Here is a 16,996-nt window from a genome sequence, read left to right on the forward strand (position 1 = left end):
ACAAGACAAAACAAAAGGTAAAACTGATCTAGCCAGACTACAGAACAAAAGCTAACGTTTAGGAGCACTTAGTACATACCAGACACTGTTCTAAGAGCTTTACAAATATAACTCTTTCAAATGTTATAACCACCTTATGAAGTTGGGACTATTCTTTCCCCCATTTTACTGATGAGGAAACTGAGGCACAGAAAGAGGGTCAGGTGCCTACTAACTGATAGAGCTGGGTTTCAAACCCCGGCAGGCTGGCTCCCACGTCTGGGCTCTTAGCTGCCTCTCCTTACTGCCACCTGCTCCACAGCTGTTGAAAGAACGAGGCAGTTCGGCAGGAACTGTCATGACTGGTTCTCAAAGCAAGGTGCAGACAGTGCTCCCCATATGCTCCCGTTTACAGAAACAAACCTCCCCACCAAAACGATGAAAACTGTGTTTCTCCCTGGCACTCACAGGGACAGGCAGTCACACAGCTGGCGCCGAATGTATACCGGCCCTCAGGGTTGGGCATGGACTCAAAGGTGTCTGTGTTGTAGGTGACCAGGGCTGGGCAGTGCAGTTCACAGATGCCACTGTGGTTGAAGTGGAGGCAGGCCTGGGGGGACAGGTGGCTGGTTGTCACTGTTCTGTTTTGCCCTGCTGTGCCAGGGGCAATAGGGCAGTACCAGGCAGGGTGCCCACCCCTTGCATCCTAGGGGATAGGGCACATTGGGCACACAGCAGAGGCACATACCAGGCAGTCAGAGTGCTTGGGGCCCGTGCAGCCGGCAGCACACTGCTCATGGCAGCAGTCAGTGGGCAGTGGCCCCTTGCAGCGGGCACAGCCACCGGCACAGACAGTGCGTGTCACTGTTGGGCAAAGGGCAGGATGAGGGCTGAGTGGCATCCTGAGCACCAGACCCTCATCAGCATCACCTTCTAGGGAGACTACCTGCCCCAGGGAAGACATCCCAAGCCTGTTATCCCACCCCTCCCATGTCACCTGTATGACACCTGCATTCCACCTGGTCCTGGCCCTGGCCCTCCCCTTCCCTGACTCCAGGCCTCCCTGAGACTCACGGCTCTGACAATCCTCAGAACTCTCTCCCCAGCAGCGGGAGCCCTTACACACCGGAGAACAGGGGTGGCCTGAGGACAGAACCAGAGAGACGAAGTGAGAGAGATGTCTAACAGTGAGAGGACGGGTTAATAATGGAGAGAGACACAAACAGCAGCAGAGGCCACGAGGCCAACTGCACAGTGAGGGAGGGACTCAGACAGGCTGAGAGGCCCCCAAACCAGAGGCACAACCTAGAAGCAGAGGAAGACAGGCAGAGAACCCCAGAGATGAAGAGGCACAGAGAGATGGCAGGAGGGACAGAGAGGAAAGAAATGGGTGTAGGCGGCTGGGGCAGTGGCAGGCAGGCACTGGGTTGTAAGTCGGGAGTTTGGGGCTGGGGTCAGGCTGTCTGAGAGAAGAGGCAGCAGGGAGGGGCATGGCTTACAGGCCCGAGAGCGGTTGGTGTCGATCAGTGTGAAAGCCAGCTGGTTGTTCTTATGGAAGATGTCCTTCCATAAAATCGTGTCCTGGTAGCAGAGCTGGGGGTTCCGCTGGATCAAGACCCCTCCTTTCAAGATCTCTGTGGGGTGAGCAATGATCAGGGGAACCTTTCCCCTTCTGTCACCTTCTGCTTCCCTTGGGGCCCTCCTGCCTTCTAAAAGAGGAGCAGGCCTTTTAAACAACCCCAGATTCCCCAGGGAGGAGAGAAAGATATCGTCACCGTCTTTGAGCCCCACCACCGCCACCCCCGCAACATGAACAAAGCGAGAGCCAGGGAGGAGTGAGTTGTCCATGCTAGGTCCAGATGCTCACGTGGACCGCAGCTTTCTCCTGCCCTCTCATCTCTACTCCCGACATGTTGCTTGGTGGTTAAGAGACCGTGGAGTCTGAAACCCAGCCCCATCACTCATATCTCTGCAAGCCTCAGTTTTCTCATATGTAGAATGAGAATAACACCGACTCTTTCCTGACAGGACTGTAGTGTGACTGAAATGGGCCATGCGGGCAAAGCACCTGGCACCCAGACTCTGGGGCAGAGTCGGCTCCAGGGCCAGCAAATAGTTACATAGGCTGTTCACTGTACACTTCACTCAGCCAAGTGGGGGCAAAAACCCAGCCTGCATTCTCATGACTGAATTCTGTGCGCCGATGCAAGCTGCAGCTTCCTAGGAAGAAGGGGAATCTTTTTCCAGTCTTCTCAGGGTGTCTTCCCAGGCTCTGCCTGCGTCTGCCCAGAAGGGACACCATGTCTAATGCACACAAAGCCTCCCCATGGTTAGCAGTGGCCCTGGTCAGCTCTGAATAACCAAGAGAAGGTTTCAATGACGGTGAAAGCCACCTGTGAGGCTTCGAAGCTGCAGCTCCCGCAGGCCTCCTGGGGAGGCCCCTGTGACAGGGGTGGTATTGTTCAGCGGGTCTCCATTGTCTAGCACGGCCAGGGCATAGTTGTCCTCAAAGAGCTGGGTGCCTCGCACAATCCGCAGCCTCTGCAGTGGGACCTGCCTCACTTGGTTGTGAGCGATGAGCACGTAGCCCTGCACCTCCTGGATATCCTGGAAGGGGGAAGCAGGGTGGGGCTGAAACAGGGACACTGCCACCCCCCAGGGCCTCCCTGAGGTTCCCCAGTACTTGGAGATCTTGGGCAAGGCCCCCAGCCACTGAGCAGTCCTGTTCCCTCTTATATAAAACGATAAAATGGAGATAAAGATCACGCCCCACCTTGCCTCACCAGATTCTTACACGATCAAGAAAGACAATGGTGGGGGGGCACTTTGTAAACTCTGAACAGGTACCCCGCCCTCTCTGCATCTCAGTTTCTTCATCAGTGAAATCAAAGGCCTGGATGGGATGGCGTCTGCAATTTTTTTTTTTTTTTGAGATGGAGTTTCGCTCTTGTTGCCCAGGCTGGAGTACAATGGCATGATCTCGGCTCACCGCAACCTCCGCCTCCCAGGTTCAAGCGATTCTCCTGCCTCAGCCTTCCCAAGTAGCTGGAATTACAGGCATGTGCCACCACTCCCAGCTAATTTTGTATTTTTATTAGAAATGGGGTTTCTCCATGTTGGTCAGGCTGGTCTCGAACTCCTGACCTCAGGTGATCTGTCTGCCTCAGCCTCCCAAAGTGCTGGGATTACAGGCGTGAGCCACCGTGCTCAGACAATGTCTGCAATTTGACAAACCAAGCACAAGGCCCCACTCCAGGGTCCGTGGACACGAGCCAGCAGGTTGGTTTCCACTCTCTCTCCTGCTCATAACCTTTTCATAGACATTTCTCTTTTGAGCTTCCCAATTGCTCCCAATACACAAATAGAGAAACTGAGACCCAGTGAAGCTAAGTGGGTGTAGGCCACATTCATAGGGCTCATCAGTGGCAGAACTGGGCCTGCAATCCACCTTTCTCACCAGCCCTTTCTGCTGCTGTACATGGGAGAGGGATAGTGGCTGGGGCAGGTGGACGGGGGACATGATCATGCTGGCAAGACAGCACAAGATTTAGCGGAAACACAGACGCATCCTATCCAGAGATGACCTCGGCCAGCCACATTAGAGAGAGAGTCAACTGATTCTGCAGTAAAATGAATGGGGGTTAGACGTTAGAAAGGACTTCCTGGTTGAGAAACCACAACAAAAGAGGAAACAGAAGGGCAGGGCACCTTCTTCTGCCACCCACCTGTAAACAGAGGGCTCAGCCCAGCTGGAGGCAGGGCCTGGCTGGGTTGCCCACGGGCCTCACCTGCAGGAAGGAGAGGCTGGCATTGGTGGGCAGGTAGGTGAGCTCCAGGTTACCCTGCACCACCTGGCAGCCCTGGTAGAGGTGGCGGAGCATGTCCAGGTGGGTCTCGGGACTGGCAGGGAGCCGCAGCTTCATGTCTGTGCCGGTGCACACTGGCAGGAGGGAGCAGATGGGTCAGAGGACACTGGTGTGGGACCTTCTCGGACCTGGCCTCCCCACCCAAACTCACTCCCAGAGTCATTTCATCTCAGACAGGGAGAAGGCTGACTGAAGGACCCCCCCACCTACATCCCTTGCACACTGCAGGTTTAACAGCAGGAGAAAGCTTGTGTGCTTGGGAAGTAGAGGGATTTCAGGGGAAAGGCTTCTTCTGACTAGGCCCACCCTGCACATCCAGAGGCTGCCCCAGCGTGCCAGCCCTGTGGAGCTCACCCGCCAGTACAGGGTGTTGGCTGGCAAAGAAAGGCTTCCTTTGTCCCAAAGGCACAACTCAGGGCCAAGGGGTAAAAATCCCCCAAGAGAGGCGATGACGAATCCTGTATCTTCTGGATGCCCCCTGCCCCTCTCCCAAGCAAACAAACTCGGTGCATTCTCCCTATGCCATTCCAGCACACCCACGTGCCAACCTCTTGGCAAGGGATCCACACCCCCGTAATGCCACCCAGAGAGTGGGGAAGGAGGGTCAGCTGGAGTTGTAGCTGAGGCATGGGGCAACCGGGGCCCTGGTCATTGCAGAGACCTCTAGGAGTGTCCCATGAAGAGAAAAGGAGCATCAGACTCCAGTTGTGGGCATCTGGACCCAGGCTGCAGATCCCAGGCCAGGGTGAAGCATGCGCCACAGGTTCCTGTGCTGGCACCCTCACCCTGGCCACCTCCTCAGGGCAAGACTCCAGAACGAGCTGGCAGAATCTGTGCCACGAAACTGCTGCCACAAAGGCACTACGTCAGCCCTGCATACCTGCCCAGCACCAGCCATCAGCCATGGGGCATGGAGCTGAACTACCATACCTGGCCCACCTGGACCCCAGCCTGGTATCCCTGAAACCAGAAATGCCCACTAAGGCCAGGAATACTAGAGGGGGCAAAGCAACCCTGGTGACGGGGCGCCGGGATAGCAGCTCACCCCGGGCCTGCCAGCGGGGGGAGATGAAAGTGCCCAGATGAACTTGTTTTTCTGCTCTGGTGAGATGAATCACCTGGTGTGTCTTGCCCAGGAGATCGGGAGGGTGGGGGCAGAGGACACCCTCAGGCCCACAGGTGCCTGAGCTGCCCAGAATTCCTGCCGGTCACTGCTCCACCTCCTGCAGGCTACATGCAGATTCAGGGACAACCCAGGGGCCGGGCTGGGGTCTGACACCAGGGGCACTGCTCTCCCAGCAAGTTGGAGTCGAAGGTCAAATCCTAGGGGGTAATAGGAGGTACCCCTTGCCTTCAGAGAGCGGGGAGAGGCTGGCAGGGTGAGTCCCCAGGTTCCCTGCCCAGGCCAGTGGCCACAAACTGGTGGTCTCCTAGTGATACCCAGAGTGGCCTCTATTCCCACCTCTCTAGGCGTATATGCACAAAGAGGGAGGAACAGGAGGGCCCAGAAATAGAACTCAAGGGTCCATGTCCCTGAGGGAGGCCTCCCCACTCCATGCCTCACCCACTTGCACCCCCTCCTCTTCCCCACGCTTCCTCCTCTCCCCACAGACTCCCAAGAGAAACAGGAGCTGGGGGTGGCAGGCCAGGCCCAAAATAACGCCCTGCTGCCAGGACCTCCCCCGGCCTCAGCCCTTCAGCTGCTTTATAGACACAGCTGTCTGCAGGCCCAGACCCCAGGCCCTGGCCCAAGCCCAGGGTCCCCACAGGGCTGGGACAGGGGCCGACTCCACCCCCTGCAGCCCTTTTCAAGGGACACCAGCTGTGGCTGCCAGGCAATAGGAAAACAACAACAAGTGGGAGTGGGGGCTGCCACAGTAACTGATCTGAGCACCTACTGTGTGCCTGGCAGGCACTCTGGGTGGATCCACGTAACATGCTCCAGAAACTGGGGCTGCAACCTCCATCTTGCAAAGAAGACAACTGCAGCTGGCAGGGGTTAGCTCTCGCATCATAAAGCTTGTGAGCAACAGGGAGGACTGGAACTCAAGCCGGCCTGCCTTCAGATCCCGCATTCCTTCCACTAGGCCTAACTGCACACGCACAAATCCACCCCATACCCCACGCCAACGTAAACACATGCTAATTCTCCCGATGCCACCTACAAACACCACAGGCTCTAGGGAGGGCAGGGCGGCCGGGCTGGGTTGGGCTGGAGGGTCAGAACGGGTGGTAGCCCCACCCCACTAGCAAGTTTGTTTACCTGATTTGTGGCCAATTTGAGTCTGATTAAGAATCTTAAAGTGTTTTCAGACAGGTGGTAAAATTGGTACCCTGAGAACGGCTCCCAGGAAACTGCAGGCTTGCTGGCTAACACCCTCACCAGCCTACATGAAGTCAAGAAGGCCTTCCTGACACTTCCCCCCAACTCTCCCATCTCCTTACCACTGTCCCCATATCTGCCCTGTCCCATTGATTTTCTTTTTTTGAGACAGAGTCTCGCCCTGTCGCCCAGGCTGGAGTGCAGTGGCGCAATCTCTCGGCTCACTGCAACCTGTGCCTCCCAGGTTCAAGCAATTCTCCTACCTCAGCCTCCTGAGTAGCTGGGATTACAGGCGCCCACCACCACACCTGGCTAATTTTTGTATTTTTAGTTGAGACGGGATTTCACCATGTTAGCCAGGCTGGTCTCGAACTGCTGACCCTGTGATCCACCCATCTCAGCCTCCCAAAGTGCTGCGATTACAGGCGTGAGCCACGGCGCCCAGCCCCCACTGATTTCCTGGGAGGTAGGTCCTAATTCTACCCAGGAGCATCCTTGTCTCCAGGACCCTGCACCTCAGGAACCCCAACTTCCAATTCCCCAGAGCAAAGACAGTATGAGGCAGGATCAGCCACAGGCACCACTGGATGAGTGTCTGCTGAGTGAATGATGAAGTCCAGTCAAGAGTCTCCAAACAAAAGGGACCGGTTGAGGTCATGGTATCCATCTCTCTGCTCAGAGCTGGTCACAGTCCTTCATGTCTCTCTGGACTCTGGTGGTCAGGACTCGACCCAGCCCTGGGGTTTCTCTCAGGTGGGTTCTCTCCTCCCCACCAGCTTGCAGCCCCTGCTGCTCCTCTTGCTCACAGCAGAAAAGCCAACACTTCCCTTGGTTTCCATGAACACTACAGTAAAATGACCTGTGTCCCCAGAGCTCAGCTCTCCCAGACCCACAATGTCACAGACCATTCAAGTGACACTGGGATTCCCCAATCACAAACACCTGGTGTATAAGGCCTGACATCAGACCAGGGTCTGGGCCCAGAGTCTTTAGATGAGAACCCTAGCTCGGCTACTCACTGAGTGATCTTGAGCAAGTCCCCAGACCTCCAGGGCAGAAGCTAAATTGGATTCATCTCTATGCCCTGCAGTACCTGCAACTCAGTGAATATTTACTGACCTAAACTTGGCTGTAACAGCTCTTACTCCCTCAGAGGAGGTATATGAGAGTTAAATGAGGTAACGAATTGCGCAGCCATCTGTAAACATGACGAGGCTTTGTAAACAGAACTGGGACAACACAAACATTCGCTAGAAAATTCTCCCACTCCTTGAAAGAGTACACATCCCTTACCCCACCTCGGCTCTCTTCCCAGTGGGAGGATGGGTGGCCAAACAAAAGATGGAAGTGCCGCTCTAGAGGGGGTTCTCACAGGTGGAGGGTAGGGAAGGGAATCTCTTTCCAGATCATTCCATCACCCAAGGACAGGCACAACTCTCCCGGGCCCCACCCCAGCCCTCCCAGCCGCAGCCCCACACTGGCCCCTCACACTGACACTTCAGCTGTCTCTCTCGCCCACAGCCCTGTGTGTCAACGTGGCCTCTGTCCCCTCCTGCCCGCAGCCCCGTCATGCTGGCAGGGCCCATAAGGAAGACAGGCATTGGCTGGACAGGAAGGCAGAGGACTCTGAAGTCAGGAGGGGACCTCAGGGCCCCCCAGCTCAGCCCCACTTTCTACAGCCTAGAGAAGTGGATGGAAAGGTCATTCACCTGAACAAGAGGAGCGCTTCTCCTCCCAACTGGCCACCTGCCTACCCCTAAGGTTTTGTTCAACCCATTACTGTTGGCTGAAATAAGACTCTAACCACCTCTTAATGCCTCCTCATCAGAGTCCAAAAATGCCCTGGACATTACTGGGTAGCTGGGAGCCTTGGATAAGGTGTTTCATTTCTCTGAACTTCCATTTTCTCATCTGTGCACCTATTTCACAGGACTGTTGCAGAGATGAAATGAAACCATGGATAAAAACCTAGCATATAGGAAGTACACTGTACATTTCTTAAAAGTTAAGACAAGACAGGTTCATACAGCAGGAATATGGGTAATCCCAAACCACGAGAAAATTAAACATGCTTTGTGTTTGACTTTGGAAAGCCCTTTTTTTCTTTTTACATTTGATCCCTATCTTTTCAATTGTTTTTTCTTGAGAAATAAAAGGAGCACTTTCCCCAAGTATAGTAAAGACGGGAGGCTGTTGGAAGAATCATCCTGGAATTAAAATATGAAGGAGTTCTGCAAGATTAAAAGAATGTATTTGCTGCAATTTGTAAAACCCATACCTCTAAGAAAGGATCTCAGCAAAATCCTGACCCCGCTGGGGCTCCCCCTAGGCTTCCCCTTCCCCCACATTCCTGCCCCAGCCCTCAGCTCTTGGGTAAAATCTGGGTGCTGGAGGCTGCTGGGAGGTGCACTATTTTTCTGAAATGGGGTCTCATTCTGTCACCCAGGCTGGAGAGCATTTGTGATCACGGCTCACTGCAGCCTCAACTTCCTGGGCTCAGGTGATCCTCATGCCTCAGCCTCCGGAGTAGCTGGGACTACAGGCACATGTCACCACATGCAACTAATTTTTGTATTTTTTGTACAGACAGAGTTTTGCCTTGTTGCCCAGGCTGTGCAATGACTTTTTAACCAACTCCTGCACAACACAATAAATAGTGCAGGTTGAGGGGTGAGGACATAAGGAGGCCCCATCCAGAGAACCCAGCCCTCAAATCCAGCTCTGCAGCAACTGCCATTCCCTGATCAACTCTCAGCCAAGGTAAGGAAGGGCAGCAGCTCAGCCTGACAGCTCAGTATGGCCTCACCCTTCTCATCAGAAGGTGAGAGGTGAAGATGCCTGCCTGGGAAACAGGGAGGGCAACGATGTACTCCCTGGAAGAGAGGGACCTTCTTCCTCAGCAAGAAGGCGTGGCCACAGAAGGCTACCTCCCTCTGTTTACGGCAGATCTGGCCCAGCACCTTGAGGGAGTTCCTGGAGGGGACAGAGTTCAGCCTGTGTCCCCGAGTCAGCAGAGAGACTGCTGTTTGGCAACACAAAGCCCAGACACACAAACACAAAGACCACACAACTGAGGAACACCCTGGCATAGACATGCAGAGATAACATGGCCATGCACTCACTCACAGAGGGCCCCTCGGGCAACACACCGACACGATGACACCCACCCCCTCCCAGACCCCCTGACCTATGGAGACCACCCACAACTCCCAGAACACTTTCATTTTGTCTCCCCTACAGCCCAGTGACTCAGAGAGCAGCATCCCTCATTGCTCCCCCTCATTACTCATTCATATAGCAATTTCGAATGCATGGTAAGAGGTCGCACTGCCTGGGGTCCCAACTTGACCCTACCACTTACTAGCTGCTACTCAATCTCTTTAAGTCCAGAATGCTGGCAGAACTTCCACTATAGGGGTGTTCTAGGATTAAAGGATGCAAAACACCACAAACAGTTCCTGGCAGAGTATACCTGGCCCAGGCTATATGTTAGCTTTTATGATTAATGCACACAGGTGGACAGATGGGTCAGGATACACAGTGCCCCCACTCACCCTTCCCCACGCACAGCACCAAGGAAAAGGCAGCAGAACAGCGCAGCCTTCCCTAGGCCTCCATCTGGCCTTATTTCTTAACTTCCTTCCCTGGGAACTCTCCCACTTTACACCCCAAGAAACCCACCACCACCCCTCCATGGTCCACGCGCTCTAAAAGTCACAGAGCACAGTCCCTAAGCTGGCCCCAAGAATCTGTTCAAAGCAAACATCTCCCCCGCCCCCAACCCAGACCCCAGCAAGAGGCCACCCTCTGGGCCACCCTTTCCTCCCCGGCTCTGGTTGGGACAGGTTGCCATGCCACCCTCCACCTCACCACACACACACACCCGACCCCGCCAGAAGCAGGAGCAACCAAACCAAAATCGTCTCAAGGGGAGCAGGGAGGGGCTGGAGGACGGGCAGGGCAGAGGACCCCCCCCCAAGGAATCCAGCCCAGGCCAGTCCGGAGGCGGAGGCTGCCAACTGGAAAGCCTTTGAGAAAGCTTGAGGGGGCTCAAGAAGGGGGGAAACGCGCGCGCGCGCTCTACGCAATATACTCTTTGCGGGAAAACTTTCTGAACAGTTTCAGAGAACTTCTTTGACAAGTTCCCGGAGCCCCTCCGAGCCTGGAAAGCGCCAGTCTCTTGGATGGGCCATCTCGAGCCGCTTCTGTGTAACTGCCGGCGGCCCGGCTGCCCTGAGCGTCTGGACTCTCCGCAACTTCGGGATGGGAGAGTTCGTCCAGGCCCTTCTGGCCCCGCCGGCCGGGGGACCTCGGCGGGGGTCCAGGGGGCAGGGTCCCGCCGCTGCTCCGTCCCCTCCCAACACCAGACCCACCTTGGGTGCCTGCGGCTCCGGGGGGCAAGAGGGCGAGGAGGAGCCCCCAGCGGCACCAGGCCGCCAGCTCCATGGTGCTCACTGCGGCTCCGGCCCCATGGCTCCGGCTGGACCCGGCTGGGAGGACGCGGGGCGCGGGGTGCGGCGAGGGGTGGGGGCCGGGGGCGCGGCGCCGGAAAGGGCCCCGTGGGAAGGGGCGCGCAGCTGCCCGGGGGGCTCCCCTGGTTTCTCCGGTCCCAATGGAGGGGAATCTCAGTTTCACAACTTCATTCTTATACTTCCTCAAGCAGCCCTCCTCCTCCACCTCCTCCTCCTCCTGTGATTGGGAGCAAGCGCGCTCCCAGCTCGCCCCCTCCAACTGCATTCCAACAAGTCTGGGAGTGGCAACTCCCAGCTTCACTTTCTCCCTCGCTTCGCGCAGGCCTGGGTGCGTCCCTCCCAGCTCCGGGACGCCTGGGTTGCCTGCAGCCGTTCTCACACTTTTCCTCGGAAAATCCCTAAATGCAGAGGCTGGTGATTCTGCCACCTCCCCTCGGAGTCCGGGACAAATTCCCTAGGCTGCCACTCTTAACACTTTTTTAAGTCTCAGGTTTTATCTTAAACTTCCCTGGGGAGCTTGCATCCTACTCCATCCCAAGTCTATTTGTTTTAATATCAAATAATGGTTTTCCCACCACATCCCCTAGTAAAATTGATAGTCAAGGAGGGGGATGTTTTGTGTTTGCCTTGTGGCTTCCAGGACCCCCGGGCATATCTTCTGGAATCTTTTAAGTATCTGAAAGCATGATCTTAAGGGTCTCCAAATTTGGGAGGAGACGGTCACATCGAAAGGATTTTTTTTTTTTTTGAGACGAAGTTTTGCTCTTGTTGCCCAGGCTGGAGTGCAATGGCACAATCTCTGCTCACCGCAACCTCTGCCTTCCTGGTTCAAGCGATTCTCCTGCCTCAGCCTCCCGAGCAGCTGGGATTACAGGCATGTGCCACTACGACCAGCTAATTTTTGGTATTTTTAGTGGAGACAGGGTTTCTCCACATTGGTCAGGCTGGTCTCGAACTCCTGACCTCAGGTAATCCTCCCACCTCAGCCTCCCAAAGTGCTGGGATTACAGGCTTACAGGCATGAGCCACTGCACCCAGCCTGAAAGGACTTCTATCTCAATCCTTCAAAGTGCATCCTTCTTGCTTAAAGAGGCACCCAGCACCCAATGCATTCAATGTTTCTTCTTTGCCCCTTGCCTTCTATTAGCCTGCTTAATTCCACTTCCCAACCACATTCTACTTGGAGTCCCTGGCCCTATTCCTTAGGCCTAGTGGTAGGGGTGGGGATGGAAGGAAGACTTTTTTTTTAATTTCAACGAAGATATTGCATGGGACATATTTATACTAACAAATTATTCATTGTTTATCTGAAATTCAAACTTAACTGGGCCTCCTTATTTTTATGTGCTAAATCTGGCAGTTCTAGTTGGAATGCCCCAGCCAAGAACACAGCTATACTGGTCAAGAAGGGATCAGGCCAGGCGCGGTGGCTCAAGCCTGTAATCCCAGCACTTTGGGAGGCCGAGATGGGCGGATCACGAGGTCAGGAGTTCGAGACCAGCCTGGCCAACGTGGCAAAATCCCTTCTCTACTAAAAATACAAAAATTAGCCAGGTGTGGTGGCGGGCACCTGTAATCCCAGCTACTCGGGAGGCTGAGGCAAGAGAATCACTTGAAGTCAGAGGGTGGAGGTTGAAGTGAGCCGAGATCACGCCACTGCACTCCAGCCTGGGCTACAGAGTGAGACTCCATCGAAAGAAAGGAAAGAAAGACAGAAAGAGAGAGAGAGAGAAAGAGAGAGAGAGAGAGAAAGAGAGAGAGAGAAAGAAAGAAAGAAAGAAAGAAAGAAAGAAAAGAAAAGAAAAAAGAAGAAAGAAAGACGGAAAGAGAGAGAGAGGGAGTGAGGGAGGGAGGGAAAGGAATGAAACAGAAAAAGAGCCTAGCACAGCCAGGTGCAGTGGCTCATGACTGTAATCCCAGCACTTTGGGAGGCCAAGGTGGGTAGATCACCTGAGGTCGGGAGTTCGAGACCAGCCTGACCAACATGGAGAAACCCCGTCTCTACTAAAAACACAAAATTAGCCGGGCGTGGTGGTGCATGCCTGTAATCCCAGCTACTTGGGGAGGCTGAGGCAGGCAAATCGCTTGATCCTGGGAAGCGGAGGTTGCAGTGAGCCAAGATCGCGCCATTGTACTCCAGCCTGGACAACAAGAGCGAAACTCTGTCTAAAATAATAATAATAATAAATAAATAAATAATAAAAATAAATAAAAATAAAAATAAAATCCTAGCACATGCGTGTAGTAAGGATAAAGTGGAGTTTTGTATGGGTGTCCAGAGTGATGATGTAAAATTGACTTATTCCTTGGACCGTTGTCACAAACATTCGAGAAATATTGCTGTATGTGGAACACAGCAGCCCTTCTGGATGGCCATCAATATCCCTGTTTTCTCTTGGGCTGGTATTACGGTTAGGGTGAGGATCAGGGGAACTGAGGTAAGCAATTTGCCCAGGATGTCTTAGGGCTAGTGAGAAAAGTTGAGCATGTATCAAAACTGACCCGTTAGTCTCACCCCATCATCCAGCCCAGGACTGGTCAACGTGCCTCTCAGTCCTGCAGCTTACAGCCCTGCAGGAAGAGGACAGGCTGACCTGGCTCCGGGAGTCACTGGTTCGTCATACCTCGAAGGGCTTGTACCTGGACGAGTGCACAGGCGGCCTTAGAGGCCATCGGGATGTTAGAGTCAGGATTAGAGGTGTCCTTTCTCCCCAGGCCCTACCCCTGCCCTGCTGGTATGTCCCAAAAGGTTAGTCCAGTCAGAAAAGCTACTGTGGATGCCATGCTTCATTGGACCCTACTCTGTGCCACTCTGACCTAGAGCCACGTTCCTCAGAACACTGAGTTCCCAAGACTCCAGAGGAGGCAAGTGTTATCATTCTCCATTTTGCAGAAAAGGAACCCTGAGATTCCACGAGCTAAAGGAGCTTTCCCAAGGTCACAGAGCAGAGCTGGGAACTGAGCCATGGTGGCTTTGGCTTCACCCATTACCCTCAAGAGCCCCAGTCAAGGGTACCAGGAGGGGAGCCAGAGGAAAGAAGTTTGGGTAGCTACAGGTCCCTCCCTCTACAAAGATCCTGCCTTCCCCTCTTCACTCTTCACCCTGGCCCAGAAAACCCATCCTCTCTGCATCCCAGATCCCAGGAAGAAACCTGGACTGGCAGACAATGCCCAGTCTCAGTGGGCGGTAGAAAGGGTGGAGCCAGCTGGAGTGGGGACCAGAGTGGGGATGGGGGGAGGAGCTGGGGTCAGAACTCACGCCCTAGGGAGGAGGCTCCGAGAGGGGCCGAGCCTCTGAAAGAGAATGAGCCCATTCAGAGCCGGGAAGCCAGAGGAAAAAACCTAGTCTGGTGTCTGACAAGAGGAGAGGAAGGGGGGCAGGGGTGGGCGCAGCTGATTCGATTTCCTTCTTAACTCTCCCTCCAGCAGGGCCTGGCAGGAGAGCCCAGGAAAGAGGATGTCTGAGGGACAAAGACAGTGAGGGGGACCCTCAGGGAAGGGAAGGGGGTGCTGGTGAGAGGGGTCTAGCTAGGGGGCTGGGGAGAGGGAGCTGGAACAGAGCGGGGCTGACTGCGGGACAGAGGGCAGTAAACCCAGATCAAGGCAGATGCGTGTGTTTTGCCCAAGACCCCGGCCTGTGGGCAGTGGAGTGACCACTGACACTAAAGAGGCAGGACAGGGCTCTAGCTTCCGAGGGTGACCTCTAAGTCAACAGACTGGGGCTGGAACCAGCGGCCTGTGAAATGCCAGTCAATCATTGACCAGCCGTGGAGACTGAGGGACACAAGAGACTCGTGTGTGTGTGTGTGTGTGTGTGCACGCATGTGCGTGTTTGTGTGTGTGCATGTGTGTGTGTGTACACGTGCACCAAAGTCTCCTCCCTCTACCTACTTCACCAGCCAGCCTGGGGTCAGAGGACTGAAAGCAAACAGAAATCGGGAGGAGCCGTCTGCTCCATAGTCCGAGGTCCAGGCCACAAACTGAGGCCTACCCCACAGCGCCTTGAGGCTGGGGCACAGGTTGCTGAGGAAGTGACTGCAGGAATTAGTTCATTGGAAAGAGTCCCTCAGAGTAGGCTTGAGGCGTTCCTTTGGGCCAAAGGAGGATAACTTAGAAGCTTCTGATGGGAAAATTGGTCCCTCCTAGGGGTGGCCTTTGATGAGCACTTGTATCCTAACCCAGACTGGGAAGCCACCCCTGGAGCCCCGGGTTAGCCCTAGTCTCCAGGACGGCAAAGGGGCAGAGCCAAGCTTGCCAGACACACTGACCCTGGGCCCCTCTTACCCGCATCTCAGGAATGCAGGCCCCAGCCCCAGAAGTCGCTTTTATCTCTCCCCAGGCTGCTCTGCTGAAACAAAAAGCACTCTTCTGTCCTGGGACTCACCTTACTTTTGTGCATGTCCACAAAAGTACATGTCACTCTCATCACTGCCTGCACAGGCATGGCTGTCAGGGTCTGAGTCTCTGTGCTGTGCTGCGTTTGTCCTGGCCATTCTACTCATGCCCCCATTTTATCTGTGACTCTTTCCTCAGGGAGTAGCTTTGCATGTGGCCTTGAATATAGTTTTGCTCTGCCATCTGAAATAGAAGAGTTGGACAGAATGGGTCCTGGTCACAATATTTTCAGATTTGGTATAGGGACAGTGGCCCCTTCAACCCCCACACTTGTCCCTTGAAAGCCCCACCGAGCCATCCTTCTCCCAGATTCTGGATTCCTTGTTTCAGGAGCACTAAGTCTTCCTGCCCGCTCCATTCCACTGATCCACGGGGCCTTTCAGGACATCACTTGCTCACTCGACTTGCTGCTGGAGGTATAGACCGCTGGGGTGTGAATGAGGGCATTCTTGCCTCTGGCTTTTGGTCTGAGGAAGAGGAGACTAGGAACCTTTGAGAAGCATACAACTACGGCAATCACAAATCTTGATTTCAGGGAACAATTCATTTCTGATGGTTTCATTCACTGAACCCACCTGGTTGATTCTTCTATTCCTTTGCCCTTCACATCCAATCATTCTTTAAGATCTATCAACTCCTCTTTTTAATACATTTATGCTTATTCTACCTCCATCTCCAGCTAGCCTGAGTCTCTATCATTTCTCCTTTGGGCTAAAGCACCAGACTTTGATCACTACCCACTCCACCAGTGCTACTTTTGACACCCTGCAATGCTCCCCCCAGCAACAGCAGCCAAAGTAAATGTTTTTTTATATAATATATATATATATATATTTTTTTTTTTTCTTTTTTCTTTTTGAGACAGAGTCTCACTATCACCCAGGCTGGAGTACAGTGGTGTGATCTCGGCTCACTGCAACCTCTGTGTCCTGGATTCGAGCGATTCTCCTGCCTCAGTCTCCCAAGTAGCTGGGATTGTAGGCATGTGCCACCACATCCAGCTAATTTTTGTATTTTTAATAGAGGTAGAGTTTCTCCATGTTGGCCAGGCTGGTCTCGAACTCCTGACCTCAGGTGATCTGCCCACCTCAGCCTCCCAAAGTGCTGGGATTACAGGCATGAGCCACTGCGCCCGGCCTATTTATTTTTTAATTGAGACTCCTGACCTCAGGTGATCCACCCACCTCAGCCTCCCAAAGGGCTAGGCGTGAGCCACTGCACCCAGCCCTAGTATTATTATTCTTTTTTTTTTTCTTTTTTTTTTTCCGAGACGGAGTCTCACTCGGTTGCCCAGGCTAGAATGCAACAGTGCGATCTTGGCTCACTGCAACCTCTGCCTCCCAGGTTCAAGCAATTCTCCTGCCTCAGCCTCCTGAGTAGCTGGGATTACAGGCACGCACCACCATGCCTGGTTAGTTTTTGTATTTTTAGTAGAGATGGGGTTTCACCATGTTGGTCAGGCTGGTCTCGAACTCCTGACCTCGTGATTCACCCGCCTCGGCTTCCCAAAGGGCTGGGATTACAGGTGTGAGCCATCGTGCTTGGCCGCTATTATTATTATTTTAGAGACGGGGTCTCATTCTGTCACCCAGGCTGCAGATCAGTGGCCTGATCATAGCTCAACTTTAAACTTCGAACTCTGGTCTCCCAAAGTGTTGGGATTACAGGTGTGAGTCACTGTGCTTAGACCAAAGTAAATGTTTTGCTTGTTTGTTTGTTTGTTTTCTGAGATAGTCTTGCTCTGTCGCCCAGGCTGGAGTGCAGTGGCGCAATCTCAGCTCACTGCAAGCTCCACCTCCCAGGTTCACACCATTCTCCTACCTCAACCTCCTGAGTAGCTGGGACTACAGGCACCTGCCACCACACCCGGCTAATTTTTTTTTTTTTTAGTAGAGACGGGGTTTCACTGTGTTAGCCATGATGGTCTTGAACTCCTGACCTTGTGATCCACCCGCCTCGGC

General features: G+C 53.9%; 1 protein-coding gene across 3 annotated transcripts in view; it reads right to left on the reverse strand.

Moving 5' to 3' along the window:
* The window catches only part of ERBB2 (erb-b2 receptor tyrosine kinase 2), a 29,426-nt gene extending 18,529 nt beyond the window's left edge, over nt 1–10,897 (reverse strand). For 2 of the 3 annotated variants that reach the window (XM_033183180.1, XM_033183178.1), the window contains exons 1-7: nt 10,542–10,897; nt 3,768–3,919; nt 2,373–2,586; nt 1,479–1,688; nt 1,054–1,122; nt 728–843; nt 448–589 (exon numbers count right to left, since the gene is read on the reverse strand). In XM_033183180.1, coding sequence (XP_033039071.1) covers nt 448–589; nt 728–843; nt 1,054–1,122; nt 1,479–1,688; nt 2,373–2,586; nt 3,768–3,919; nt 10,542–10,614 — 976 coding nt within the window. In that variant the 5' untranslated portion in view covers nt 10,615–10,897. The remainder of the gene's footprint in view (nt 1–447; nt 590–727; nt 844–1,053; nt 1,123–1,478; nt 1,689–2,372; nt 2,587–3,767; nt 3,920–10,541) is intronic. The other variant, XM_033183179.1, reaches the window with a different exon arrangement.
* Between the last annotated feature and the right edge of the window lie 6,099 nt (nt 10,898–16,996).

The sequence above is a fragment of the Trachypithecus francoisi genome, unplaced genomic scaffold (assembly GCF_009764315.1).
Source record: "Trachypithecus francoisi isolate TF-2019V2 unplaced genomic scaffold, Tfra_2.0 Lachesis_group20, whole genome shotgun sequence".
In the NCBI taxonomy this organism is placed as follows: Eukaryota; Metazoa; Chordata; class Mammalia; order Primates; family Cercopithecidae; genus Trachypithecus; species Trachypithecus francoisi.